The sequence below is a fragment of the Macaca thibetana genome, chromosome 15 (genome assembly GCF_024542745.1).
Source record: "Macaca thibetana thibetana isolate TM-01 chromosome 15, ASM2454274v1, whole genome shotgun sequence".
NCBI classification, from domain to species: Eukaryota; Metazoa; Chordata; class Mammalia; order Primates; family Cercopithecidae; genus Macaca; species Macaca thibetana.
In genome coordinates this window covers 8664806-8690148 of record NC_065592.1, presented here as the reverse complement: position 1 = coordinate 8690148, position 25343 = coordinate 8664806, and the positions used below count along the sequence as shown (strand labels likewise).

Genomic DNA, 25343 nt, shown 5'->3' with positions numbered 1-25343 from the left:
TGCTGCCCAGGCTGGAGTGCAGTGGCGCTATCTCGGCTCACTGCAACCTCCGCCTCCCAGGTTCAAGCAGTTCTCTGCCTCAGTCTCCTGAGTAGCTGGGATTACAGGTGCCCACCACCATGCCCGTCTACTTTTTTGTATTTTTAGTAGAGACGGGGTTTCACCATCTTGACCAGGCTGGTTTTGAATTCCTGACCTCATGATCCATCCACCTTAGACTCCCAAAGTGCTGGGATAACAGATGTGATCCACCTCGCCTTGCATGTTGCATTTTTAATATGTAAATAGGCCAGGCATTGTGCCTTTACGCCTGTAATTCCAGCAATTTGGGAGGCCAAGGCAGGCAGATCACTTGAGGCTAGGAGTTTAAGACCAGCCTGGCCAACATGATGAAACCCTGTCTTTAAGAAAAATACAAAAATTAGCCGGGCGTGGTGGCTCATGCCTGTAATCCCAGCTACCCGAGAGGCTGAGACATGACAATCATTTGATCCCGGGAGGCGGAGGTAGCAGTGAGCCAAGATCACACCACTGCACTTTAGCTTGCTCAATAGAGGAAGGAAGGAAGGGAGGGAGGGAGGGAGGGAAAGAAAGAGTGTATATCATCTTGCTACTTTTGTTTTTTCCTCAACTCTGACTCCTGAGATTTACTGATACTGACACACAATAGTTCAAGTGTATCCATTTTTAACTGCTATATAATATTTCATTGTAGAACTAAACAATGGTTTATCCATTCTCTTAGTGATAGAAAATTAGGTTTCATTCCAATGTCTAATGTCATAAATCGTGTTGCCATGAGCATTCTTGAATGTGTCTCCACATGCAAATGTGTGGGTTCCTACAGGGCAGGGCTCTGCACCCTCCTTGCCATGAAGGTCACAGGTGAACAGCAGGAAGGTCTGCAGTAGCCAGAGTTGTGGCCCCCTCCTCTGCCAGCTCCTCCCCAGCCTCGCTGACTGTACAAATACCTACATTGTCCACATGTGCCATAATGTGATAAAGACTCAAAGAGTGGAATTTCTGGGTTGCAGGATATACACATCTTCAGCTTCACTGGACATTGCCAAACTGGTCTTGTCTTCCTTTGCTCTTTAACTGACTTCATGGACTCTTGCTGTCCCCCAGAAATCTGGGGACTGCCATTTCCTGAGTATATAGCTTAGGACTGAAGAGCATTCAGCCATCTATTCATTTCACAAATATTTGTTGACATCTGCTGTACCATGAGTAATAAAGTTGTTTGTCTCTGACCCAGGAGACTCGTGTCTTTGCCAGCCACCATGTAACTGGTAGGCTAACTTGTGGGCTTGCAAGCAGGGCAAAATCTCAGACCTTTCCCAGTTCTTGACAAGATGCTCTCCTTTTCCTGCCATGTGCAAAGCACTGGCCCAAGCCCCGAGGGTTCAAAAGAGTCAAACCCCTGTCTCTACCAAAAATAATAATAATAATAATAATAATAATAATTAATTAGCTGGGTGTGGTGACATGTGCCTAGTTCTAGCTACTCTTCAGGCTGACGAGGGAGGACTACTTGAGTCCAGAAGATTGAGGCTGCAGTGAGCCATGATCATACCACTGCACTCCAGCCTGGGCAAGAGAGTGAGACCCATCTCTTTAAAAAAAAAAAAAAAAAAAAGTCCTTATGGATACAACCCATTAACCTCCTTCTCCAACCTTGGATTGGTACCTTGGTGGTTGTCAGGCCTCTGAGCCCAAGCTAAGCCTTCATATCCCCTGTGACCCAACGTAAGGTTGGGAGAGCTTGGAGGAATGAAGCCTGGAGGGATTATGAAAGCAAAATGGACAATATGTGATTCCCCCAGCACAGCACTGATCCCACTGATCCCACTGTTCTGTAATGGCTAGAGACTTGCCCCCTCTGCCCCCACCTTCTGACCAGGTGGGCGCCCTGGTGGGCGGTGCCAAGTCTTTCTTATTCACTGTTGAGTCCCAACACCTGACAAAGAGGAAGCCCCCGGCCACAGTAGATGGGCGATGCATTTCCAACATGAGTAGAATGGATGACAGTGGCCCAGAGTTCAAGGAGAGAACTTCCTAGAAGACTTGGCTCCCACATCAGCCACCCCCTTATTTATTTATTTATTTATTGAGACGGAGTCTCACTCTATCGCCTGGGCTGGAGTGCAATGGTGCAATCTCGGCTCACTGCAACCTCCACCTCCCGGGTTCAAGAGATTCTCCTCCCTCAGCCTCCCAAGTAGCTGAGATTACAGGTGCCCGCCACTACACCCAGCTAATTTTTTTGTGTTTTTAGTAGAGACAAGGTTTTACCATGTTGGCCAGGCTGATCTCAAACTCCTGACCTCGTGATTCGCCTGCGTCAGCCTCCCAAAGTGCTGGGATTACAGGCGTGAGCCACCACGCCTGGCCGCTAGCCATCCCCTTATTATCTCCAGGTTCCTGCACATCTGTCTCACCGTACTCGTATCCCACACTGTGGCCACTTGTTCACTGGTCTGTCCTGAAAGGCCTCTGCCGAGAGGCCTCCACACCCATCATCTCAAGTGACCCTCAGGAAACCCTATAAGGCAGGGACAACCACGCCTCCAACGAGGAAGCTGAGACCTAGAGGGGTTGGGCAACCCACCCAGGGTCATGTTCGTGGTCATGGCAGAGGCAGAATCAGAACCCAGGCATTGTGCTCCTCCCTGTTGGACTGTTGGGGGAAAGAGGCAGGAAAGTGGGGCGGAGTCCCCACATGAGCCGAGTGTCTGTCCTGGCTCCAGCACTTTCTTTTTTTTCTTTTTCTTTCTGTCTTTTTTTTTTTTTTTTTTTTTTTTTGAGACAGAATCTTGCTCTGTTGCCCAGGCTGGAGTGCAGTGGCGCAATCTCGGCTCATTGCAATATCTGCCTCCCGGGTTCAAGCAATTCTCCTTCCTCAGCCTCCTAAGTAGTGGGGACTACAGGTGCGCACCACCATGCCCGGCTAATTTTCTGTATTTTTAGTAGAGACGGGGTTTCACCGTGTTGGCCAGGCTGGTCTCGAATTCCTGACCTTGTGATCCACCTGCCTCGCTCTCCCAACAGCACTTTCTATATGTATAGGAACTCCCTTGGGCAAGTGATTTCATTTCTCTACAAGTCACCTTCTTTGCCTGCAAAATGCGCATTTCCACTGCTGCCTCACAAAGTTGCTTTGGATTTAAATGAGATAATAACTATAACCCTCCCAGAGCCTGGCACTGAGCAAGCATTTCATAAATAAAATACTATCTACCTAATAACAGTAATTATAATAGTCTATAAAAAGTATACTAATCTATAGTGACAGAACGAGATCGGTGGTTGACAGGAAGGGAATGTGAGGGGAGATACAAGAGAAAGGGATGACAAGGTGGCACGAGGAATCTTCTGAGCGTGGTGGGTATGTTCATGACTTTGTTTGTGGCAGTGGTTGCATGGGTGTATACAAGTGTCAAAACTTAGCAAATTGCATTTTTTTTTTTTTTGAGATGGAATTTCACTCTTGTCACCCAGGCTGGAGTGCAGTGGCACGATCTCAGCTCATTGCAACCTCTGCCTCCCACGTTCAAGTGATTCTGTTGCCTGCCTCAGCCTCCCAAGTAGCTGGGATTACAGGTGCTTGCCACCACGCCCAGCTAATTTTTGTATGTGAGCCACAGTGCCCAGCTGCAAATTGCACACTTTAAATATGTTCAGTTTGTTCTATGTCAATGATACCTCACTAAAGCAGTGTGAAGGCACATGTGATATTCTATGATCTTAAGATTTCATAGAAATAGGGCTGGGCTCAGTGGTTCACGCCTTGTAATCCCAGCACTTTGAGAGGCCGAGGCACGTGGATCACCTGAGCTCAGGAGTTCGAGACCATCCTGGGCAACATGGCAAAACCCTGTCTCTACTACAAATACAAAAATTAGCTGGGCATGATGGCGCATGCCTGTAATCCCTGCTACTCCGGCGGCTGAGGTGGGAGGATTGCTTGAGCCTGGGATCTTAAGCCAAGATCGCATCACTGCACTCCAGCCTGGGTCATAGAGTGAGATCCTGTATTTAAAAAAAAAAAAAAAAAAAAAAGATTTCATAGAAATAGGCCACACATGGTGGCATGCACTTGTAATCCCAGCTACTCTGGAGGCTGAGGCAGGAGGACTGTGTGAGGCCAGGAGTTCAAGACTGCAGTAAGCTATGATCATACCTGTGAATAACCATTGCACTCCAATCTGGGCAATGTGGGGAGACCCTGTCTCAAAAAACAAAACAACAAAACAAAAAGGTTTCATAGAAATAAACTGTGTATTATTGATACACAAAATACCAAACAAGAAAAGGAGAATACCAAATACCATGTACCCCTCGGAAGGCCCCCTGAAAGACAGAGGCACTAGGATTTGGAAGAGGACAGAATTTAATGTAAACTTTCGACTTTTTTTTTTTGGAGACAGGGTCTCGCTCTGTTTCCAGGCTGGAGTGCGGTGGCGCGATCACGGCTCACTGCAGCCTTGACCTCCAGGCCGAAGCGATCCCCCCACCTCAGCCTCCCGGGTAGTTGGGACTACAGGAACTCGCCACCACATCCAGCTAATTTTTGTAGTTTATAGTAGAGACGGGGTTTCGCCATGTTGCCGAGGCTGGTCTCAAACTCCCAGAGTCAAGCAATCCACTCACCTTGGCCCCCCAAAGTACTGGGATTACAGGGGTGAACCACAGTACCCAGTGGAACTGTTGACGTTTTAAATAATCTAGGCTTTTGAACTTTTTCTGTTAAGTTGTTGTTGCGGGTTTTTTTTGTTTTTTTTTGAGACGGAGTCTCGCTCTGTCACCCAGGCTGGAGTGCAGTGGCCGGATCTCAGTTCAAGTGCAAGCTCCGCCTCCCGGGTTCACGCCATTCTCCTGCCTCAGCCTCCCGAGTAGCTGGGACTACAGGCGCCCGCCACCTCGCCCGGCTAGTTTTTTGTATTTTTTTTTTTTTTTTTAGTAGAGATGGGGGTTTCACCGTGTTAGCCAGGATGGTCTCGATCTCCTGACCTTGTGATCCGCCCGTCTCGGCCTCCCAAAGTGCTGGGATTACAGGCTTGAGCCACCGCGCCCGGCCGTTGCTGTTGTTTTTAGCCCATCTAGAGGTCCTCAGACCTGCAGCTCACCAGCACCCTCTAGTGCCTCCTTGTGTGAGCACACGAAGTCTCCTAGCTGTGGGCAGTTTCCCATCTATCAGCACAAGGACACCTCACTTTACAATCCTCAAGTCTGACGCTGGGTGGGAAATGGGTGTGGACCTGGGGCGCTGTCTCTGGTCCTGAAAGCCACAGTCAGTCGTGAAACCTAAGTCCACAGCCCTCTCTGCAGCTGAATCACCCTTCCACACCTTTCTCAGGCCTTCTTTCCATTTGTGATGGCCTCGAGGAGTACAGCTGGTAGTTTTGAATGTTTTGGATTGACAATTTAAATGTCGTCGGCAATGCTTCTGGAGAGCTATGATAGAAAGAGTAAGGAGAGTGGCTGGGCGCGGTGGCTCACGCCTGTAATCCAGCACTTTGGGAGGCCAAGGTGGGAGGATCACAAGGTCAAAAGATTGAGACCATCCTGGCCAACATGGTGAAACCCCGTCTGTCTCTACTAAAATTACAAAAATAAATGAGCCGGGCGTGGTGGCGCATGCCTGTAATCCCAGCTACTTGGGAGGCTGAGGCAGGAGTATCGCTTGTATCTGGGAGGTGGAGGTTGCAGTGAGCCGAGATTGCACCACTGAACTCCAGCCTGGCGATAGAGTGAAAGACTCCATCTAAAAGAAAAAAAAGAAAAAAAGAAAAGAAAGAAAGAAAAAAGAAAGAGTAAGGAGAATGGGAAGTGTGCGATGAGTAATATGCTGGCCTTCTAGCAACTCAGGATGACAGCCACCACAGACTCGGACAATTTATGAAAACCAAATATACAGTCTTAAAACAGAATGTGGAACTGAATACTTGGAATCACCCCCTTGGTAAGATTTGTAACAAAAAGATTAATATGAGGCCAGGCACAATGGCTTGCACCTGCAATCCCAGCACTTTGGGAGGCCCAGGTGGGTGGATCACTTGAAGCCAGGAGTTCAAGACCAGCCTGGGCAACATGGTGAAACCCCGCCTCTACCAAAAATACAAAAATTAGCTAGACATGGTGGCGGGCACCTGTAATCCCAGCTACTTGGAAGGCTAAAGCATGAGAATCACTTGAACTCAGGAGGCAGAGGTTGCAGTGAGCCAAGATTGCACCACTGCACTCCAACCTGGATGACAGAGCGAGACTCTGTCTCAAAAAAAGAATTAACATGAATGGAATTAATAATTTGAGTGGAGTAGTGGACCCAAGAGTCATATTGGTGCTGACAAAATGGCAGCATTTATTATAAAAAGCTTCAACCTGGTCCTGCAAGAGCTCTGGTACCTAATGACATCTAAAGAAAATGTGAAAGTCCCTCAGCTGTCTAAAGGACAGTGTTATGGCAACTAATCCAAAACAAAAGCTACAGGTCCTTCTTGCCTTTTTCATTTAAGCAGTCTTCATTGTTTCCAGCAGTAAATTTTCTTTGTTGTTGTTGTTTTGGGTTTTTTTTTTTATTAAGATGGAGCCTCCCTCTGTTGCCCAGACTGGAGTGCAGTGGTGTGATCTCGGCTCACTCCGCCTCCCGGGTTCAAGCAATTCTTTCTCCTGCCTCAGCCTCCTGAGTAGCTGGGATTATAGGTGCCCACCACCACTCCCGGCTAATTTTTGCATTTTTAATAGAGACGGGGTTTCACCATGTTGGCCAGGCTGGCCTCAAATTCTTGACCTCAAGTGATCTGCCCACCTTGGCCTCCCAAAGTCCTGGGACTACAGGCATGAGCCACCCACCGTGCCTGGCCCACAGCAGTAAATATGTCTTGCAGAAATCAAAGAACTGGAAAGAAAGTTATCATTCAAGGGCAAATTTTTTTTTTTTTTTTTTTTTGAGATGAAGTCTCGCTCTATCGCCCAGGCTGGAGTGCAGTGGTACAATCTCGGCTCACTGCAGTCTCCACCCCCCGGGTTCAAGCGATTCTCCTGCCTCAGCCTCCTGGGTAGCTGGACCACAGGCACATGCCACCACGCCCAGCTAATTTTTTTGTATTTTTAGTAGAGATGGGATTTCACCATGTTAGCCAGGATGGTCTCAATCTCCTGACCTCATGATCCGCCTGCCTTGGTCTCCCAAAGTGCTGGGATTACAGGCGTGAGCCACTGCACCTGGTCCATCTTTTTTTTTTTCTTTTTGAGATGGAGTCTTGCTCTGTTGCCCAGGCTTGAGTGCAGTGGTGCAATCCAAGCTCACTACAACCTCTGCCTCGCAGGTTCAAAGAACCCTCTTGGCCAGTTATCTGAGTAGCTGGGACTACAGGCACGCACCACCACACCTAGCTAATTTTTATATTTTTAGTAGAGATGGGGTTTCACCATGTTGGCCAGGCTGGTCTTGAACTCCTGACCTCAGGCGATCCATCCGCCTCGGCCTCCCAAAATGCTGGGATTACAGGCGTGAATCACCATGCCCAGTCCAAGGGCAAATTATCATAAGATAATATAAATGTCACCTGTAAATGTGTGAGAATCTTTTAAAAGATACTATAAATGACACTAGTTTTTGTTGATTTGAAATATATGTTGTTTTAAAATTTTTTGCATGGTGGCATATGCCTGTAGTCCCAGCTACTCTGGAGGATGAGCCAGAGCAAGACTCTGTCTCACAAACAAAACAAAACAAAAAAAATAAAGAAAAAGAAATTTCACTTTGGGAGGCTGAGGCAGGCAGACCACTTAAGTGTCTGAGACTAGCCTGGGCAACATGGTGAAACCTTATCTCTACAAAAAAAAAAAAAAAGTTAGCAAGTAGTGGTGATGTTCACTTATAGTCTCAGCTACTTGAGAGTCTGATGTGAGAGAATTGCTTGAGCCGAGAAAGCAGAGATTGTGGTGAGCCGAGATCAAGCCACTGCACTCCAGACTGACCACAGAGCCAGACCCTGTCTCAAAAATAAAAACAGGAAAAGGAAAAAATTGTTAATTCTTTTAAAAGAGGAGGAATGGGCCAGGTGCGGTGGCCCAGGTGTTGAACCTGTAATCCCAGCACTTTGGGAGGCCGAGGCGGGCGGATCATGAAGTCAGGACATCCAGATCATCCTGGCTAACACGGTGAAACCCTGTCTCTACTAAAAATACAAAAAATTAGCCAGGCATAGTGGCACACGCTTGTAATCCTAGCTACTCAGGAGGCTGAGGCAGGAGAATAGCTTGAACCTGGGAGGCAGAGGTTGCAGTGAGCCAAGGTCATGCCACTGCACTCCAGTCTGGGCGACAGAGAGACTCCATCTCAAAAATAAATAAATACATTAAATTAAACTAAATTAAAGAGGAAGAAAGGGGCACAAAACAATGTCAGAATCATTATAAGGGGGGGCAGGGAGCAATTGCTGGGGCTACCCAGAGCGTGTGCTGTGAGAGGTCTTAAGGCCCTTTACCTTGTTGCTGTCTTCCCATGCTCTACGGATTTCAGTGGCAAACTTTGAGATAAATGATCAAATGACAAATCAGAAAACACCCACACTTTTTAATTTTTGAGACAGAGTCTCGCTCTTTCACCAAGGCTGGAGTGCAGTGGTGCGATCTTGGGTCACTGCAACCTCCGCCTCCTGGGGTGTACACCATTCTCCTGCCTCAGCCTCCTGAGTAGCTGAGACTACAGGCACCTGCCACCACACCCGGCTAACTTTTGTATTTTCAGTGGAGACGGGGTTTCACCATGTTGGCCAGGCTGGTCCCAAACTCCTCACCTCAGGTGATCCGCCTGCCTCAGCCTCCCAAAGGGCTGGGATTACAGGTATGAGCCACCGCGCTTGGCCAATACCCACATTTTTAAGGGAACAAAATGTTATCCAAGTATTTAGAGTAGTATAAACTGGGGGTGGGGAGACCCAGGCACAATGACCCCCCAGCCCATGGCTCATTGATCCAAGGTCAACTGGCCCAGGTTGGGCCAATCAGATCCTCTCTCTGCAAACTCAAAGTTGGACCCAAGCATGTAGGTATGGGAAGTGGCCAAGCCTGATCTGCCTGTGGGCAATGTCCCAGCAACAGGGCCCCCAACTCCTGCCACTGAGTCCTACACAACACCCCCGGCGACCCTGCTCATCCTGAGATGTGGTCAGTTCTCATTTTTCACAGTTTTGTGAGTCACCCTGACTTCCTCTAACAAAGCCTTAAAAAGCCCAAATCACTGTCAGCTTCTGTTGCTTGGAAACAAAGAACTCAATTGATACAGCAATTGGCCACTGAGAGAGTGGGAGATGGGCAGCAGGTGCTTAGGGAATTGTGGGGACTGGGGAGTGATTACTGAGCCCACATGGGGAAACATGCAGGCAGGCACCTCCCTTCCCACCATCCAAGTTCCAGGAGAGGGGAGTACCAGTGCCCACAGTGACAAAGCAGCTAAGCCAATGTCACCTGGACCTCCCTGAGGACCATCTACCTCCAAGAGGTCAGCCCCAGCGCCCTGGGAAGTCACTGCCTCAGGCCAATCAATGGAGGGGTCACAGAGGCCAAGATCTCACCACCAGCAGCACCAGGGCAGAGCAGTGGCTCTTGATGAAAGTGGGACGTTGAAAATCTATTGAAAGTTACCTTCACCGGGCACGGTGGCTCACGGCTGTAATCCCCACACTTAGAGGCTGAGGCGGGAGGATTGCTTGAGCCCAGCAGTTTGAGACCAGCCTAGGCAACACAATGAGACCCCATCTCTACAAAAAATAAAAAATTAGCTGGGCATGGTGGCACATGCCTGTAGGCCCAGCTACTGAGGAGGCTGAGGTGGGAGGATCACTTCTGCCCCAGAGGTTGAAGCTGCAGTGAGCCGTGATCACACCACTGCACTCCAGCCTGGGTGACAGGGTGAGCCCCCATCTCTAAACAAACAAACATATCAGTGCTATTTTGGCAAGTTGTAATCAATGGAACGCTGACTCAATTCAGAATTTTAACATTCGGAGGCTCATGGTCATAGGAACTTAAAACAATTTTTTTTTTAATTTCAGTTGTGCTAAAAAACACATTGTATAAAGTTTACCATCTTCACCATTTTTAAGGGTACAACTCAGTGGCATTAAGCACATTCACCCTGTTGGGCACCCAATCATCTCCAGAACTTTTCATCTTCCCAAACTGAAGCTCTTGTCTCCATTAAACACTAACTCCACAGGCCCCCTTCCCCAGCCTCTGGAAATCACCTTTCTACTTTCTGTCTCTATGATTTTGACTTCTCTAGGGACCTCATAGAAGTGGAATCTTACAGTGTTTGTATTTTTATGACTGGTTTATTCCACCTAGTATAATGATCATAGAAACTTTTGATACACTTTAAAATTTCACTATATAGCCAGGAGCAGTGGCTCATGCCTGTAATCCCAGCATGCTGGGAGGCCGAGGCGGGTGGATCACCTGAGCTCAGGAGTTCGAAACCAGCCCGACCAACATGGTGAAACCCCATCTCTACTAAACATACAAAAATTAGCCGGGTGTGGCAGTGGGTGCCTATAATCCCAGCTACTCTGGAGGCTGACACGGGAGAATCGCTTGAACCCAGGAGGCGGAGGTTGCAATGAGCTGAGATCGTGCCACTGCACTCCAGCCTGGGCAACAAGAACAAAACTCCATCTCAAAAAAAAAAGAAAAAAGACACCAAACATGTGAGGTGGGCAGGAAACATGGATGGAAAAACCCCAGTGTGCTTTTCTGTACCTGGGGCGGTGGGACGGCTGAGGGGTCCCTGGAGGAAGAGATGTCCAAGGTACGACTCCTGACATGTAACGGGGCTAGAGCTGCTCCCCGAGAAAAGGCCCCCCAAGCCCATCAGAATGAGCCTGCATGGAGTCAGCCTCCCTCACCTCTGCGGAATAGCTCCCCTGGGGGTGCTAGGTTTTGAGTTTTTGAAGCCAAGTACCTAGAAGGACTTAGCAGAGGTCACAAAAGAAATTGAGTTCACTGCCATAAGGCCCCCAGCATTCGCTTATGATGACAGAGGAGCTGCGCTAAACGCACTGCACCGGACGGGATGAGAAGCCTGAGGCTCAGAGAAGGTAAGTGACTTGCCCCGGGTCACACAGGAAACATGACAGCCAGAATGTAAACTCAGGCGTGTCTGTTTCCGAAGGCAGCATTTTGGAAGAGTGTTTGTCCAACAGAAAGGGAGTGTGTTTTTCACAAATATTTGACATATGCTATGGACATAGTACCACATCAAGCACCACAGGCAAATAGAACAAACCCTGCCTTCAAGGTTTCCATACGTTCAAGCAAACAGAGAAACCAGTCCCATTAGAGTATGAGAAAGAAGACAGGAAGGGGTGGGATGGGGAGGAGCATGGGGACACCCGGGGAAGGTGGCAGGACAGGGGAAGAGGCTGGGCCTGGAGCAGTCGCCTGGCCTGGGGCATGTCTTAGCCTCTCCCAGTAGTTCCCTCACCTGCAAATGAAACATTTGTTTCACAAGGTGTCACAAACACACTTGGCTCAATCTTAGATGCGCAATCAAGGTAAACTCCTTTCCTTTCCAAGGGGAAGGAGAGGAGCAGGGAAGAGGTTTCCTGAGACCTGTGGTGGATTAGAGATGCCCAGAGCGTCCCCAAAGGGGATGTCCTGGCCCTTTCGTGGTCAGTCCTTCATGGTAGGGACAGGCCGTTACTCTGCAGGGCCTTAGGCATCCGTGGCCCCCAGATCAGTCTGCCCTCTTGGACAGTGTTCTATCCTTGAACACCAAGCACATATTTATGGAGCACCTACTGTGTCCTGGACAGAGTTCTGGGAATTAGAGATGCAGAGGACAAAAGACAAGGTCCCTGCCCTCCTGAAGCTCTCATGGCAGTGGGAGAGAAGGGCAATAAACAAGGACTCAGATGGGGTGATAGGAGAGCGAGCAGGTGCCTGGGGGATGCAAGTAAGGCTACTGTAGACAGGAGGAGGTGGGGTTGGAGCTGAGGGTTAGAAGCTGTTAGCTGGGTAGGACTTGGAGGCAAGAGTCCAGGATGAGAACACGTTATATGTGAAAACTCCGAGGCAGGAGAGAGAAGGGGCCAGGGACCTGAGAACGAGGCAGCCTGTGGGATGGGAAAGGTTCTCTAAGAGGAAAGTGGGCACATCACCGGGGCTGGGAGGCCAGAGGAAGAAGGGCACGTTTCTTCCCAAGGGTTTTAGGAAGCCATCAACAGGTACCAGGCAAGAGTAGCAGGACCCAGTTCCTCGTAAAAAGACCACCTGTCCCTGTTGTAGGGAGAATGACTCAGAGAGGATGGGGTGTGGGGAATTACAGGCACTGCCTAGGGGGTCATGTGCTCATCCATGCAACCAGTGATGGTGGCTTGGATTGTGGGGGAGTGGCCAAGGAGACGAAGACCACTGAACGATTTTTGGAGACGTTTTGCAGATGGGGTGACGACCTGCTTATGGATTAGAAGTGTTGGGAGTGGGAGAAAAGAACCCACGACAACTCCTAGGTTTGGGGCTAAGCAACTGGTGAAGATGGTTGCACTTACCGTGACAGACACCCCTGTGGGACAGATCCGAGGCAGGCAGATCACAAGGTCAGGGGTTCGAGACTAGCCTGGCCAACATGGTGAAACCCCGTCTCTACTAAAAATACACAAATTAGCTGGGCGTGGTGGTGTGCACCTGTAATCCCCGCTACTGGGGAGGCTGAGGCAGGAGAATGGCTTGAATCCAGGAGGCAGAGGTTGCAGTGAGCGGAGATCATGTCACTGCACTCCAGTCTGGGTGACAGAGCGAGACTCCATCTCAAAAAAAAAAAAAAAAAAAAAAAAAAAAAAGAAATAGCTGGGCATCGTGGTGCACGCATGCAATCCCAGCTACTACGGAAGCTGAGGCAGGAGAATCGCTTGAACCTAGGAGGCAGAAGCTGCAATGAGCTGAGATCATGGCATAGCACTCTGCACTCCAGTCTGAGCCACAGAGCAAGCTTCTGTCTCAAACAAACAAACAAACAAACAAACAAACGTTTGAGTCACTTCCCGTGGCCAACTTCTATTCTTTTTTTTTTTCAGAGTCTTTGTCTGTCGCCCAGGCTGGAATGCAGTGGCACAATCTTGGCTCACTGCAACCTCTGCCTCCTGGGTTCAAGTCATTCTCCTGTCTCAGCCTCCCGAGTAGCTGGGATTACAGGCGCGCACCACCACACCTGGTTAATTTTTGTATTTTTAGTAGAGACGGGGTTTCACCACGTTGGCCAGGGTGGTCTCGAACTCCTGACCTCAGGTGATCTGCCCGCCTCAGCCTCCCAAAGTCCTGGGATTACAGGCATGAGCCACCGCGCCTGGTCCTTCCATTCATTCTTTAGATCACAACTGAGTTAGGGAGGAGAAGATCCCTCCCCACCCACAGGCCTCTGTGCGTACTGAATTACAGCCCTGGCCACCCTGGACATAAGCTGCCTGCTTGCTCATCTGTCTCCCTGACTAGTTACCTGAACCATGGTAACAGCCTCTTCACTGGTTCTCTGCCTTCCATTTCTTGTGAACCCAGCAGCCAGAATGATCTCTGAGCTGACCATGTTGCTTCCTGTGTAAAACCCTCTGTGGCTCCCTATTAACCCCGAGAACAGAGGCCAAACTCCTTACAACATTCACAAGGACTTCACCTTCCAGTCTCTGCCTGATTTTTCATCCCTCTCTCTCACCACCCTCCACCACGTGGAATCCTTTCAGTTCTCCAAACTGGCTGTTGTTTTCCGCATAGAACACTCTACTCCTCATTTTTTGCCTGGCCTAACTCCCTCAGTGCCCAGCTTAGACAAAAACTTTCCCTGCACCACTGCCCTACACTTCTCTGCCCACTCAGCATTGGTCCTTATCCCTTTGTCCGCCTCCCCCATAGACCGTCAGCTCTGAGAGGGCAGGGGCCAACTGCATCCCCTCCTCTGCTGTCATTCCTGGCATCCAGCAAGAGGCCTGCTACCTAGAATGCTGAATGAAAGAATGGACCTCGGGGTTTGAGAGTGGAAGCCTGGGCAGGTCTGTCTTGGGGCCACTGCATCCCCGTGCTCAGTGTAGGGCGCAGCACCTCAAGTTTGCAACTGTTTCAGGAACAAGGCAGGCGGGTGGGCCGGCCCCAGAAACGCACATTATACCTCCGAGGAAGTGAAGGGAGGGATGACAAAGCAAAGCTTGAGGGCTCCGAGAAGCTCTCAAGAAAACAAATGTAGTCATGAGCCCACTCCTATAACCCAAGGCTTTGGAAGACCAAGGCAAGTGTATTGCTTGAGGTCAGGAGTTCGAGACCAGCTTGGGCCACGCAGTGAAACCCCGTCTCTACTAAAAACACAAAAGTTGGCTGGGCGTGTTGGCGGACACCTGTAATCCCAGCTACTCTGAAGCTGAGATGGGAGAATCGCTTGAACCTGGAAGAGGTGGCAGCGAGCTGAGATCCTGACACTGCGCTCCAGCCTGGACGACAGAGCCAGACCCTGTCCCCAATGTACATATCAGACTACAAAAAAAAAAAAAAAGAAAGTGCTTAAAACATTTTTTTGGCTTTTTTTATTTTTTTGAGACAGAGTTTTGCTCTTGTCGCCCAGGTTGGAGTGCAGTGGCATGATCTTGGCTCACTTCAACCTCCACCTCCTGGGTTCAAGTGATTCTCCTGCCTCAGCCTCCCGAGTAGCTGGGATTACAGGCGCCTGCCATCACACCTGGCTAATTTTTTGTATTTTTAGTAGAGACAGGGTTTCGCCATGTTGGGCAGGCTTGTCTCGAACTGGCAAGCCTCGAACAGGCTTGTCTTGTCCTGACATTAGGTGATCTGCCTGCTTCAGCCTCCCAAAGTGCTACGATTACAGGCTTGAGCCACGGTGCCTGGCCAAAAAAAAATTTTTTTTTTTTGAGATAGAGTTTTGCTCTTGTTGCCCAGGCTGGAGTGCAATGGCACAATCTCGACTCACCGCAACCTCCACCTCCCGGGTTTAAGCGATTCTCCTGCCTCAGCCTCCCAAGTAGCTGGGATTACAGGCATGCACCACCATGCCTGGCTTACTTTGTGTTTTTAGTAGAGACAGGGTTTCTCCATGTGGGTCAGGCTGGTCTTGAACTCCTGACCTCAGGTGATCCGCCTGCCTTAACCTCCCAAAGTGCTGAGATTACAGGCGTGAGCCACCGCGCCCGGCCAAAAAAAAAATATTTTTTTTTGAGACAGAGTTTTACTCTTGTTGCCCAGGCTGGAGTGCAATGGTGTGATCTCGGCTCACCGCAACCTCCACCTCCCGGGTCCCCGGACAAGCAGTTCTCCTGCCTCAGCCTCCTAGTTAGCTGGGATTACAGGCATGCGCCACCACACCTAGATAATTTTTTTTTTTTTTAATTTTTAGTAGAGGCTGTTACCATGGTCCAGGTAACTAGTCAGGGAGACAGATGAGCAAGCAGGCAGCTTGTTTCACCATGTTGGCCAGGCTGGTCTCGAACTCCTGACCTCGTGATCCGTCCACCTCGGCCTCCCAAAGTGCTAGGATTACAGGCGTGAGCCACCGCGCCCGGCCCGAAAAAAAAATTTTTTTTTTTTTTGAGACGGAGTCTGGCTCTGTCGCCCAGGCTGGAGTGCAGTGGCCGGATCTCAGCTCACTGCAAGCTACGCCTCCTGGGTTTACGCCATTCTCCTGCCTCAGCCTCCCGAGTAGCAGGGACTACAGGCGCCCGCCACCTCAAAAAAATTTTTTTTTAAAGAAAGAAAAGGGAAACAAAACAGTCACCTACACCTTCGGGCCACTCACAAGGATGACGGCACCGTCCTCCTCTCCGCCCCTCACCAACATGGCCGCCCCCAAGGGAGTGGGCGGGTCTGCGGGGCGGAAGTGACGCACGAACGGAAGTCCGTCCTGCCGCTTGGCCGCGGGGCGCCTGGCTCAGCGGCTTCTGCGGGCTACCAAGAGCGGGATGTTGTGGGCTGGGTGGCTCCGGGGCGCCGCGGCGCTGGCGCTGCTGCTGGCGGCCCGAGTGGTGGCGGCGTTCGAGCCCATCACCGTGGGCCTCGCCATCGGGGCCGCGTCGGCCATCACCGGCTACCTGTCCTACAATGACATCTACTGCCGCTTCGCCGAGTGTTGCCGCGAGGAGCGGCCGCTCAACGCTTCGGGTACGGCGCGCGCGAGCTGTGGGTCGGCGCTGCGGGGGGCGCGGGGGCCTCTGCGACCCCAGGCCGGGCACTGGAGCGCGTGGGCTCCTGGCACGGACCGGGCGCGCGGCATCTAGACGGCGGTGGTCACAGCTGGGGTGGGTGGGGAGCGGATGGGGCGGCCCCGGAACCGTTCGCGGGAACGCGATGCGAACTCCATCCCTGGAAGCGGTGCCTTCGCAAACAGTCTCCAGGTCGTGGGGCTCTGCCCCAGCGCCTTTCTAAAGCTCCTGTTCCTGAGGATCGTAGGCAGAAGAAACGGAAAGTACGGTGGGCGGCCCTTCTGCACTCTGCCAACCCTATTAAGTAGCTTTCAGACGTGCTGCATCGCTCAGAAAGCCCACATTTGGCCCCGGTTTTCCTGCGGGCCAGCAGGGGTGGCTGGGAATAGCAAGCGCTCAGTCAAGCGATGGTTCATCTCCGAATGGATGAACATTTAGCTTCTCTATCAGACCCCAAAGCGTTAAGAACCTCCACATAATCCGTTTACCTGAAAGTGGCATCATTTGACTACCTCGGCCCTAGGGTTTGGCAGACATCCTCCTGGAACCTTCTTGCTTTGGGCAGCTGGGAAAGTACTGCGTTGCTGATGCATTTTTTAACGTCTGTTTCTCTTTCTGTTCTGGGGCTGTTCTTGCAGCTCTCAAGCTGGATTTGGAGGAGAAGCTGTTTGGACAGCATCTGGCCACGGAAGTGATTCTCAAGGCGCTGACTGGCTTCAGGAACAACAAAAATCCCAAGAAACCTTTGACCCTTTCCTTACACGGCTGGGCTGGCACAGGCAAGAATTTTGTCAGTCAAATTGTGGCTGAAAATCTTCACCCAAAAGGCCTGAAGAGTAACTTTGTCCACCTGTTTGTATCGACTCTGCACTTCCCTCATGAACAGAAGATAAAACTGTACCAGGCAAGAGAACCCGCTATTATCTCGTCCGCAGGCCAGTCGGACTGGTCTGGGTGACCTGCTCACTAACTCTGGCCTCTGCTTCTCTTTCCTTTGTGTTGCAGTAGCCCCCGGCTCCACTGAGTTAAGGCACACTTAGTCCAGGTAGTTACAAAGCTCTCCTACATTTCTCTTACTTGGTTCCAAAACAGTCCAGTGGGGTAGGGCATGTTATTCGCATTAAAAGATGGCGCCAAGGGCTGGGCGCGGTGGCTCACGCCTGTAATCCTAGCACTTTGGGAGGTCGAGGCGGGCGGATCACTTGAAGCCAGGAGTTTGAGACCAGCCCGGCCAACATGGTGAAACCCCGTCTCTACCAGAAAGTACAAAAATTAGCCGGGCACGGTGGCGCGCGCCTGTAATCCCAGCTACTTGGGCGGCTGTGGCAGGAGAATCACTTGAACCTGGGAGGCGGAGGTTGCAGTGAGCCCAGATCTACCACTGTACTCCATCTCAAAAAAAAATAAAAAGAGGATGTAGTCAAGGCCAGGTGCAATGGCTCAGGCCTGTAATCCCAGCACTTTGGGAGGCCGAGGCAGGTGGATCACCTGAGGTCGGGAGTTCAAGACCAGCCTGACTAACATGGAAAAACCCCGTCTTTACTGAAAACACAAAATTAGCTGGGTGTGGTGGTGCACATCTGTAATCCCAGCTACTCGGGAGGCTGAGGCAGGAGAATCGTTTGAACCCAGGAGGCGGAGGTTGCAGTGAGCTGAGATTGTGCCACTGCATTCCAGCCTGGGCAATAGAGTGAGACTCTGTCTCAAAAAAGAGAGAGAGAGAAAAAAAAAGATGGAGCCTGGAGCCAAGAGAGGCAAGGTGACTTACTCCTTATAATCTTTGTGGCAGAGCAGGAACTTGAACCAAAACCTCCCAACTCCCAGTTGACATGGTAGCCACCTTCTCCGGTGAGTGAAGGGATCCGGCATCCGCAGCAGTGCAGTTGGTGAGAGGGGCAGTCAGTCTTCAAGGATTAGCTTGGGGGTGGCTTCCTTCGATGCTGCCCACCTCTGGTGCAGCCTCAGCTTTGCCTCTGCTCTTTGCAATGTAGCCTAGAGGTCTTTTTTCTCTTAAACAGGTTTTATTCCCTTTGTTCCTCCCATCCTTCATGTCCTTGGCATTGCTTTCTTCAAAGGAAGCCTCAAAGAACTGAACCTTGAGACCGTTTCTCCTTTTGAGATACTGTTTTCACATGTATTTTAAGTTGTCTAAGAGGGTTAGTTCTCATTTAAATGAATGTTGCCCTTGTCAAGGTTAACATTCCCCCTGGCAATATAGCAAGACCCCAACTCTACAAAAAATAAAAAATTAGCCGGGTGTAGTGGCATGCACCTGTAGTCCCAGCTACTTGGGAGGCGGACATGGAGGATTGCTTGAGCCCAGGAGGCTGAGGCTACAATGAACCATGGTTGTGTCACTGCATTCCAGTCTGGGCGACAGAGTAAGACTGTATCTCAAAAAAAAAAAAAAAAAAAATTCCTCCTGTTAGGTGGAGACTGAAGAAACAGAAACTTAAGTGAACAAGGAAGTAGAAGTATTTGCCCTACAAACTGACATGAGACAGGGAAGACTGCCAAAAAGGAAGGAAGGATTTTCTTGTTTTCTACATTCTTTATAAATCTCTAGAAACAGAGGAATATAAACGGATAAGGGCATGTCTCGGGGAGCTTCATGGTACAGCCTTTCACACTTTGGGGTAGAGGGCTTGTTGCTTCAGTGTCTTTATGTTTGTTTCATGAAAGCATCTGGAACAGATGCTTTTCATGAAATGTCAGTGTGTCAGCTCTGTTGGTCTGGGGTACTGTGTACTCTGCAGGTCTAATCTAGTTTCTTATTCCTCAGTATGTCTAGTGGTACTAACTTGAGATTGTAGTCCAAGAGAGATGAAAACTATGGCCAGGTTAGCAGTGAATGATATTCACGGATCTTGCCAGGTGGCTCATTCCTGTAATCTCAGCACTTTGGAAGGGTGAGGTGGGTGGATCACCTGAGGTCAGGAGTTCGAGATCAGCCTGCCCAACATGGCGAAACCCTGTCTCTACTAAAAATACAAAAATTAGCCAGGTGGCCGGGCGCGATGGCTCAACCCTGTAATCCCAGCACTTTGGGAGGCCGAGATGGGTGGATCACGAGGTCAGGAGATTGAGACCATCCTGGCTAACACGGTGAAACCCCGTCTCTACTAAAAAATACAAAAAACTAGCCGGGCGAGGTGGCAGGCGCCTGTAGTCCCAGCTACTTTGGAGGCTGAGGCAGGAGAATGGCGTAAACCTGGGAGGCGGAGCTTGCAGTGAGCAGAGATCCGGCCACTGCACCCCAGCCTGGGCGACAGAACGAGACGCCGTCTCAAAAAAAAAAAAAAAAATTAGCCAGGTGTGGTGTGGGGGATGGGGGCGCCTGTAGTCCCAGCTACAGGGGGGGTTGAGGCAGGGGAATCTCTTGAACCCAAGAGGCGGAGCTGAGATCATGCCACTACACACCAGCCTAGGGGATAGAGCGAGACCCTGTTTCAAAAAAAAAAAAAAAAAAAAAAAAAAATCACGGGTCTTGTACCTCTTACACCTTTAAAAAGTCACATTTAATATGTCATTTGAGTTAGGTAAAAGCTTCTCTGCATTTTAGCATCTGTCTCTGCCAATTTCCACTTTTTAGAAATAAGGTTTTAGAAAAGCTATTACCCAGCGAGTGGGGGTGAGGGTGCAGTTCTAAGAGCTCTGACCTTGTCCTTCAGTGCATGAGGAGCAGATGGTTCCCGCGCTCCTCTTGGTGCACCCTTTGAGCTTCGCATCCTATTTCTTCTTTCACGGTTGGTCCAGGACCAGTTACAGAAGTGGATCCGCGGTAATGTGAGTGCATGTGCGAACTCTGTTTTCATATTTGACGAGATGGATAAATTGCACCCCGGGATCATTGACGCAATCAAGCCATTTCTAGACTACTACGAGCAGGTTGACGGAGTGTCTTACCGCAAAGCCATCTTCATCTTTCTCAGGTCAGCAGGAGGCGGTCTTTTGGGGCACACAAGCCCTTCATTCTCTCAATGATAAAATGAGGTCCCGAGGACCATCAGCACTTGGTTTACCAGGACAAAAGTGCCTGCTTGGCACAAGGCACTTACCTACTGCTTTACTTTTCTTTTCCTTTGCCAGTCTCAGCATGGCACACAGTGTGGGTTGTGGAAATGAACTAAAGAAATAATCACTGGGCCGGGAGCGGTGGCTCACGCCTGTAATCCCAGCACTTTGAAGGGCCGAGGTGGGCGGATCACCAAGAGATTGAGACCATCCTGGCTAACACGGTGAAACCCTGTCTCTACGAAAAATACAAAAATTAGCTGGGTGTGGTGGCACGTGCCTGTAGTCCCATCTACTCAGGAGGCTGAGGCAGGAGAATGGCGTGAACCCAGGAGGTGGAGCTTGCAGTGAGCAGAGATCGTGCCACTGCACTCCAGCCTGGGCGACAGAGCGAGACTCTGTCTCAAAAAAAAAAGAATCAATGATAGCAGGCAATTTTAGCCGGGCATGGTAGCGTAGGCCTGGAGTCCCAGCTCTTGGGGAAGTTGAGGCAGGAGGATTGGTTGAGCCCAGGAGTTCAAGGTTTTATTGAGCTATGATCATGCCACTGCACTCCAGCCTGGGTGACAAATCAAGACCCCGACCCTAAAAATGAAACAAATGAAAACAGGTAATTTTATTAATTGCGCATGTTCGTTTTTAGGGTTCTAAAGTGCCATAGCATTATCCCAGCTAGTTGTGAATAAACATTTTAAGTTCCACGAGAGCAGACACTTTTTTGTAGTAGCACTCAGTAAATATTCCTTTATGAAAATAGATCTTTGGCCAGGCGTGATGGTTCACGCCTGTAATCCCAGCACTTTGGGAGGCCGAGGTGGGCAGATCACTTGAGGTCAGGAGTTCAAGACCAGCCTGGCCAACATGGTGAAACCCCATCTCTACTAAACATACAAAAATTAGAAGGGGCGTGGTGGCAGGCACCTGTAATTCCAGCTACTTGGGAGGTGGAGGTTGCAGTGAGCCGATATTGAACCACTGCACTCCAGCCGGGGTGACAGAGTGTCTCAAAAAACGGACAATAGAGCAGGTTCATTTCTTGGTAAGACACAGAAGTTTTTTTTTTTGGTTTTTTTTTGTTTGTTTGTTGGTTTTTTGAGACAGTTTCATTCTTGTTGCCCAGGCTGGAGTGCAATGGTATGATCTCAGCTCACTGCAACCTCTGCCTCCCTAGTTCAAATTATTCTCCCGCCTCAGCCTCCCGAGTAGCTGGGATTACAGGTATGCACCACCATTAGCCTGGCTAATTTTTGTGTTTTTAGTAGAGACGGGGTTTCTCCATGTTGGTCAGGCTGGCCTCGAACTCCTGGCCTCAGGTGATCTGCCTGCCTCGGCCTCCCAGAGTGCTGGGATTACAGGCGTGAGCCACCACACCCGGCTGACACAGAAGTCTTAATATGTGATTTTAATCTTTATTTCTCTGGCAAACTCAGCAATGCAGGCGGGGACCTTATAACTAAGACAGCTCTTGACTTTTGGCGGGCTGGAAGAAAGAGGGAAGACATTCAGCTGAAGGACCTGGAACCTGTACTGTCTGTTGGAGTCTTCAATAATAAACACAGTGAGTGCACCAGGGTAAAGGAGCCCCTTAACTGTCCAGCAGTGAGCCGTCTGCTCTTGCATTGTTTCACAAAGCCACAGGATCCCACTGGACTTCTGGCTTTGCTAAAGTCTCGAATTTTCTTAGGTATACTGTCCTTGAAACCAGTTAGTGAGTGTCCAGCTGAGTCCTAAATGGGCTTGTTGCCCACTGACGAGACTCTCTTAAGGGGTACGGACTTGAGGCACGTGCTGAGGGTTGGGATTGGAGCTTGGCCAGGTGGCGGTGGCGGTGGCGGCGGGAAACCCAGCTTTGTCTTGTTCCGCAGGTGGCCTGTGGCACAGTGGACTGATCGACAAAAACCTCATTGATTACTTTATCCCCTTCCTGCCTTTGGAGTACAGACATGTGAAAATGTGTGTGAGGGCCGAGATGAGGGCCCGTGGCTTTGCTATAGATGAAGACATTGTCACAAGAGTGGCAGAGGAAATGACGTTTTTCCCCAAAGACGAGAAAATCTACTCAGACAAGGGCTGCAAGACTGTGCAGTCGCGGCTTGATTTCCACTGAGCTCCTGTCTGGATGGGGTAGGAGGCAGCTGGGAGGCTCCGCAGAGGCCTTGCCTTTCCGAAGAACCCTGAAGACCGCTTTGGGGTTTTGCCTGTTTGCACCTTAGAGTTTGGGGATATAGAATCTTTTTTCTGAGACAGGGCCTCGCTCTGTCATCCAAGCTGGAGTGCAGTGGTGCAATCCTCAACTCACTGCAACCTCCACTCCCAGTTTGAGGGATTCTCATGCCTCGGCCTCCCGAGTAGCTGGGATTACAAGCATGAGCCACTGTGCCCGGCTGGGATATAGAATCTAAGAGTTGATTTTGGAAAACACGTGAATCTATTGCGTACATTTGTCATTTTGCAAGATGACAGCCGTCCAGCTCTTCTTTGCAGCTGAAGATGAACTTTTAAAATCCCCTTCACACTTAATGTACTGACCGTGACAGAAGTGCCTGAAAACAGCTGTGCATGGCAGGCCTGGCAATGGTTTCTGACTCACAGCACCCGCACCTCAGAAGCTACTATCAGGACTAAAGGAGACCAGGAACCTGCTGCAGGCTGAGGGGCACTGGGTTCCCACCGGCAGGCTGGGGAGCGCTGGGTTCTTGTTGGCCGAAAACATCCTTTTGCTCTGTTTCGTTCTTTTTTTGTTTTTGAGACAGAGTCTCGCTCTGTCGCCCAGGCTGGAGTGCAGTGGCACGATCTCCACTCACTGCAAGCTCTGCCTCCTGGGTTCACGCCATTCTGCTGCCTCAGCCTCCTGAGTAGCTGGGACTGCAGGTATCCGCTACCACGCCTGGCGAATTTTTTGTATTTTTAGTAGAGACGGGGTTTCACCGCGTTAGCCAGGGTGGTCTCAATCTCCTGACCTCGTGATCCGCCCACCTCAGCCTCCCAAAGTGCTGGGATTACAGGCTTGAGCCACTGCGCCCAGCCTCTGTTTCGTTCTTTACACAGAGAGAGTTCACTGACTTGAAGTGTATTCAATTAAAATCGGGGGTGGAGGTGCAGACGGTGTCTGACAGGAGGATGTGGCCGTGCCCACTGAGCACTCCTGATCTGGGCTGACCTGTCTGTGTGTGGGGTGGGGCCTTCACCTAACACCTCTGCAGCAGACCTGGACAGACAGGTCTCTCCTGGCTGTCCATTGTTCTGGCTGCTAATACAGCCCTGACTGTGTAATCCTTCACCATCTCAGCTGGTATCATCCCCAGCCTTCCTTGTGCCGCATCTGAGCTTGGCTCACTGCTCGAGTCCCTCCAACCATCTATCGTCATAGAGTTGAGTCACAATGAGACCACTGGCTTTCAATGTGAGTCTTTGGTTTCCATGGTGAGATGCTTGTTAAGACTTTATACTTGGGTCCATCTCTCACTTTATTTTGTAGAACCATTTGAAATCCTAGGATGTGCTCATTCTGGAAGGATGACATGGGCCCAGACTGAACAGTCAGCTTGCAGATCTTAAAGGACATTGCTCATTTTAAAACGAGGGAAGGACACAAAATGGAATGATTGCTTAGTCCTTTCTCAGATACTCTTAAAACAGTTTTTTATTGTTAAATTTGTGGTAATACGTGGTCACAACTGTGGATCAAACAAGGGCAGTCTACAGTCGTGGCAGGTCCTGGGTGTGACCTGATACCACCACCCTTTGTGGCAGCGCCAGGCTGGACTGCCCTGATCCCTGGGCTGTGAGACTTAGCTTCCAGCCAGTGTGAATCATTGCATCTGTCTCATAATCGCAGCACAGCTGCAGACACAATTACAACAATGTGCAGCATTTTTTACATAAAAATACGGTAGAATTTATGACATGGAAATGCCTTACAGGCATTAGTCTTGAAAAAAACACCAAAGTGAGGTTTAAAATTTTTAGTACGTATCCTCAAATTGGAGCTAAGTTACACTTCTTTTATAAAATGTTGGGCATCCGGTTGAGAGGAGACAAGATTTTGTTTACAGTGATGCAACAAATACCTATTTGCCACCTTTGGACTGCTATTACTGATTTGTAACTTGAAAAGGCCGTGGTTGATCATGACCCCGCCTCTTCCACCTCCCTTGTAAGATGTGGACAAGAGCTTTATTGACCTACTGAATATAAAATAATAAAGCCTAGATTTTATCATGTGAAATGCCACTTGCTAACTTTTTTTTTCTAATTTATTTGGTACCAAAGTTCAGAATGAATTTTAGCAGCACAGCTGGGAGACTCACTGTACCCTGGACAGGCGGGTGGGCAATCTGCGATACAGAAGCACTATTTACCTTAAAAGCTCTTCCCCCAGATACATAGAAGTTAAATTAGCTGATGTATATTTCATCAAAGACAGACTTCCAATAAAATACTTTCTCCCAAAATTAATGTGGGAGGAAACTGAGGTACTGGTAAAGACCTCTGACATCCTGAACCTGAGCTCAGGTGAGGAAACCTAACCCCTGAAACTGGTAAAACCTGGTAAATAAGAAATCCGAGGCCGGGTGTGGTGGCTCACACCCATAATCCATAATCCTAGCACTTCGGGAGGCTGAGGCGGGTGGATCACCTGAGGTTGGGAGTTTGAGACCAGCCTGCCCAACATGGAGAAACCCCATCTCTACTAAAAATATAAAGTTAGCCGGGCGTGGTGGAGCATGCCTGTAATCCCAGCTACTCGGGAGGCTGAGGCAGGAGAATCGCTTGAACCTGGGAGGCGGAGGTTGCCGTAAGCTGAGATCACACCATTGCACTCCAGCCTGGGCAACGAGTGAAACTGTCTCAAAAAAAAAAAAAAAAAAAAAAAAAAAAAAATCCTAAATGCTAATCTGATCTTGGCTTAATTACACATAACCCGGTATTGTCTCGTCAGTGAATGGCTAACACCCACCCTCTTCACAGGATTGAGGATTCGCAGATGGACTAGAAAGCACAAACTCTCATCACCATCACCCCACACACTCCCTTAATTTCTCAACCGAAGGTACTCAATTCCCAGGAGACCAACTTTCTAGGTTTGGTTCTCAGTCTAACGCAGTTCCTGTTCTACCCACACGGGCT

At 49.7% G+C, this 25343-nt stretch overlaps 2 protein-coding genes across 4 annotated transcripts in view; one reads left to right on the top strand and one right to left on the bottom strand.

The window, feature by feature from the left end:
- ASB6 (ankyrin repeat and SOCS box containing 6) overlaps positions 1 to 25343 on the bottom strand; it is a 204464-nt gene that overhangs the window by 162661 nt on the left and 16460 nt on the right. The gene's annotated exons all lie outside the window — the stretch shown is intronic.
- TOR1B (torsin family 1 member B) lies at positions 15897 to 24298 on the top strand. 3 transcript variants are annotated; one of them, XM_050760206.1, is made up of 5 exons: positions 15897 to 16158; positions 16838 to 17103; positions 19956 to 20131; positions 21644 to 21771; positions 22079 to 24298. In XM_050760206.1, exons 1-5 carry the CDS (start codon positions 15960 to 15962, stop codon positions 22318 to 22320), a joined length of 1011 nt encoding a protein of 336 aa, XP_050616163.1. In that variant the 5' UTR covers positions 15897 to 15959; the 3' UTR covers positions 22321 to 24298. The 3 variants fall into 3 exon arrangements, 1 of the variants encoding a protein (XP_050616163.1); XR_007719628.1 differs by lacking the exons at positions 21644 to 21771; positions 22079 to 24298 and having other exon boundaries at positions 15905 to 16158; positions 16838 to 17244; positions 19956 to 20040; XR_007719629.1 differs by lacking the exons at positions 19956 to 20131; positions 22079 to 24298 and having other exon boundaries at positions 15922 to 16158; positions 16838 to 17244; positions 21644 to 21718.

Bases quoted from the DNA above. Each gene is read 5' to 3' on its own strand.
- TOR1B (XM_050760206.1), top strand. From the start codon at position 15,960: ATGTTGTGGGCTGGGTGGCTCCGGGGCGCCGCGGCGCTGGCGCTGCTG. The intron at 17,104-19,955 runs GCAAGAGAACCC...CGGTTGGTCCAG, and splicing joins AGAAGATAAAACTGTACCAG to GACCAGTTACAGAAGTGGAT. The intron at 21,772-22,078 runs GTGAGTGCACCA...CTTGTTCCGCAG, and splicing joins AGTCTTCAATAATAAACACA to GTGGCCTGTGGCACAGTGGA.